Genomic DNA, 4,123 nt, shown 5'->3' on the forward strand with positions numbered 1-4,123 from the left:
TTTCAGAACTAAATGAAATCCTAGCCCATGATATTGTAGATGAAGGTGGGTTGTGGAAAAAGAAGCTACGACAACAATCTCAAGTTCTGTTTGATTTTCTTCCCCAAGCAATCCAGGAGCAACTGATGTTAGAAAGAGACCCACATGGAAATGTGCAGGTACTTAAAGTTTATTATCTTTTGCTTGGCTATTCTTAATCTTACTTAGAGGAAATCGGAAATACTTTTTGCTGAATGTTTCTTTCTTAATGACCAGGTTGCCAAAATAGAAACTGAAAAGATGCTTATTTCGATGGCTGAAACTGAGTTGGAGAAAAGGAAGTCAGAGGGAAAATATAAAGGACAATTTAAAGGACAGTCTCACTTTTTTGGGTAACTACTGACGTCATTTATCCATTTGCTTTTACTAAAGATGCAAATCCTTTTTTTTCTGCTTTAAGAATTCATTGGTTGAACATCTTGTTTTTATCAATAAATTTTTAACTAGAGTTTCGGAGCATCCACTTGATTGAGTTTGCTATTTCCATCATTAAAGTCAAACGACTTCATTAGTACTTTCCTTTTCATCATTATATTTCATCTCATATCAATAATTGAGGTCAACTTGCAGTTATGAAGGAAGATGTGGTTTGCCTACAAATTTTGATTCCACCTATTGCTATGCGTTGGGTTATGCTGCAGGAGCTCTCCTACATTCTGGAAAGACTGGCCTCATTTCCTCAGTTTGTGCTTCTATCACTTCTCTTTGAAAATTTATATTGATTCTTCTGCGTACACCTCTAGATAAGACTACATTGACCATCATTGCTTGCTGATCTTTGCTTGCACTATTTATGAAAGACACTTTTCTTGACATAATTTTGTTTATGTGTACATTTCTTCTGAACTTCTTTGATGCAAGCCTTTGTTACAATACAATTATTGTTTTTTTTTAATATCTTTCACTGTGAGTATTTGACCATCATTGCTTGCTGATCTTTGCTTGTCCTATTTATGAAAGATAGCTGTTCTTGTCATAATTTTGTTTATGTATACATTTCTTCTGAACTTACTTGGATGCAAGCCTTTGTTATAATACAATTATTGTTTTTTTTGAAATATCTTTCACTGTGAGTATTTGAACTTCTTAGCATGTATGCAGTGGCAGATCCAGGATTACTGGGAAGTGCTCTCACCATATAAGAATAATTAATTTTTAGTTGTCCCTGAAAGTTTTTCATATTCTGAGAAAAAAAATATATTCTCAATATCTCATAATAGGTAACGCTATCAAATATGTCATCAATAATACTATCAAATATATAATTGCATTTTAAAATCAACCTATAGGATATATAAGAAACCTAATGTGATTAGATTAATCAGTTGGGTATATAACAGTGGAAATACTCTATCAAAAGCAAACACAAAGAATTCAAATATTTATATGGTTTTACAATATGCCTATGTCCACTTCAGAAGTGCCAACTCTTTAAATTTAATGCAGAAAAAAACTCTTTTTAACTCTTCACCTAGCCAAACTAGACTATAATCAAGTGGCTCCACATACTCTCCATTACTAAAACGTAACTATCTCTAATATTGGGGTAAGGCAACGAAGAAATTTCATTTGGTTTGGGATTGCGCCTGCTTGAAAATCAAGGCACTGACCAATTACTTGTACGGGCCTGTTTGCAAATCAGGCAGCAAACAAGAGATCCCAAGGGAAGTGGTGTCACGTGACACCGCTTCCCTGTAGGTGGATCCACCCATGCATGTATGATGCATCTTTTATATGTTGAACATTTGCATTTCATTAAATGTTTCTTTTGCCATATTGTGTATCTTTTTTGTTCAGGTTGGCAACTTATGTGCCCCTGTTGAAGAGTGGACTGTTGGAGGCACTGCACTTACTGCATTAATGGATGTTGAGAGGCGTCATGGTATGTCCGTCAAATGATTACTATTTGTTTTTCCAGGAGTAGGACATTATTTATGTTTGAAGCTCGAGTTACATGTTTAAGTACACGTTATATTTTTCTTCCTCTCTTTTCTTCCTTTCTACTATGCAAAATTCACATTTAAATTGTCCATCTAAATATTGGGTAACCTATCTTATTTTTCTCCATTTTATTATTATAGCTAAATACGGTTGCGAGGATTCTTATGGCAGACCAAAGGAATTGAGATGCAGAGTTTTACTCTTTATGGTTTTCACATCTTGTTACCACATCTCCTCTACTATTGAGTCATGCTATGAACCTGAAATTCTCTACTTAAAAATAGCCCTATCTGAATAACTTGAAAGTTGGAACAAATCAGGTTTAGTACACTGTGCTCAAGTCTGACAGCGGGCTCAGATGAAACATTATCATCTTAGACTCGGGTACAAGCTTAAGTTAATGCCCATTCAACACCATTCCTCTCAATTTTAAGATCATCATGGTAGACACGTTGGGTTCAGTGCATATTTCTTTGTCGAGTCTGGCAACAGGCCGAGGTGAATCACTTCTCCTGTGAAACTCAGATTCAAACCTAGTCAAAGCGTAGTCAGCTCCTTATTTTTATGAGCCTCATAATTTTAACCTTGTACTCCATAAACTTTGAAAATGTATGAAATTCAAGATTGAGCTATCTAATGTATAATTTGTAGACTAGAAAGCCCATGCAATTCACTAGAAGCAGGATAACTCGAAGTCATGCCATTAAGTATCAAAATGTGGGCACAAACATGATATTCTTGCCCTGTGGTCAAGTCCTGCTAAGAGTAAAAGCGCATTATATCTCGAAATCCACAAGTTGCAAATGCAAGCTGTATTTTGACTACACTAGAAAATCATAAATATTTTTCATCAACTTTTGTATTATTCTTCTTATTTAAGCTCAACCAGTAGTAGTAGTAAACTTAGTTCTATTTCATGTAATCGCATTCTAAGAACTGTGTGCCTTCCAGGTAAATTCAAGCCAGTGATCAAGAAGGCTATGGTCGAGCTTGAAGGTAGATTTGCCTCTCATCCTTCATATAATATATAATATATATATATATATATATATATATATATCTACTAATATATATATATATATATATATATATATATATATAATATATATATATATATAATATATTATATTCCTTGCAGTGCGCTTTCCATGTTCATTTTCTTTTGTACTGATATTCTATGACGTCGACCCTTTTTCGTAATTGAAATCTCAGGTGCACCATTCAGAAAGTTCGCATCCATGCGTGAAGAATGGGCCGTCAAGAATAGATACATCAGCCCAGGTATCTTATCACTATTCGTTGTGAAATCACTTCACAAATTATCACTACTATTTCAAAGGCTAATACTGTATGTAACGACAAATTCTTGGGCAGGCCCCATTCAGTTTATTGGCCCCGGCTCCAATGATCTCAACCACACTCTCCTCCTGGAACTCGGTGCTCAGGCTGCATAGAGATTTCCTGGTGTGGTTATTATTTTTTTATTTTCTATTTAAATTTTCCATGAGGCAGTAAAAAGAAACCATGAATTTGAGGGAGCCACCTTTGCTTGGAAGTGATGAATAAATGTTCTAGGAAGTAAATGACATTCTTGTTGTTTATTTGCTTCAAATAACTGGTGTGCAACTTATAATTACTCATGGTTTAACGCGTGAGCAAGAGCATGGTCAATTTTTTTTGTTTCCGTTCTTGTTTATCATGAATGAGATTAATCCCTTGTTCTTGTTTATATTGAAAGGAATAAAATTAACATGTTAGCATCATATGGGAGTATTTAGATAAAAATTTTGATGTTTGCATGATCAATAATAAATGTGCCTGATTTTAAACAAGTCATGGTATATATAAGTGGCAAATGAGGGAAAATTTGTGGTATTGAAGTGCCCATTTTGACTACAAGTTAAAGTACTCAATCCAACATATGACAACATAATCAATATCCAATTACTTGCGTTGAATATTTCTAGTCATTGTGACCCATTGAAAAATAATTTTATGGAGCCTAAAATTCACGATTTCATAATCTATAACCCATGATTTTGGTTATTTTCAGTTTACTCATTGGAAAATAATTTTGCGAAGTCCAAAATTCATGATTACTTGAGCTATAACCCAAGTTTTTTTTGGCCTTGTTAGTTGTTTT

The 4,123-nt window shown here is 34.1% G+C and overlaps 1 protein-coding gene across 1 annotated transcript in view; it reads left to right on the plus strand.

Annotated features, from left to right (window-relative positions):
* The window catches only part of LOC109820911 (pyrophosphate--fructose 6-phosphate 1-phosphotransferase subunit beta 1), a gene marked incomplete at its 5' end in the record, with an annotated part of 9,900 nt that extends 6,191 nt beyond the window's left edge, over nt 1-3,709 (plus strand). Inside the window, 7 exons of the mRNA XM_020387106.1 lie at nt 1-158; nt 256-371; nt 610-721; nt 1,837-1,921; nt 2,932-2,976; nt 3,193-3,261; nt 3,355-3,709. Of these exons, the coding sequence (XP_020242695.1) occupies nt 1-158; nt 256-371; nt 610-721; nt 1,837-1,921; nt 2,932-2,976; nt 3,193-3,261; nt 3,355-3,434 (665 nt within the window). The remainder of the gene's footprint in view (nt 159-255; nt 372-609; nt 722-1,836; nt 1,922-2,931; nt 2,977-3,192; nt 3,262-3,354) is intronic.

Source organism: Asparagus officinalis, chromosome 8, assembly GCF_001876935.1.
Source record: "Asparagus officinalis chromosome 8, Aspof.V1, whole genome shotgun sequence".
Lineage (NCBI taxonomy): Eukaryota > Viridiplantae > Streptophyta > Magnoliopsida > Asparagales > Asparagaceae > Asparagus > Asparagus officinalis.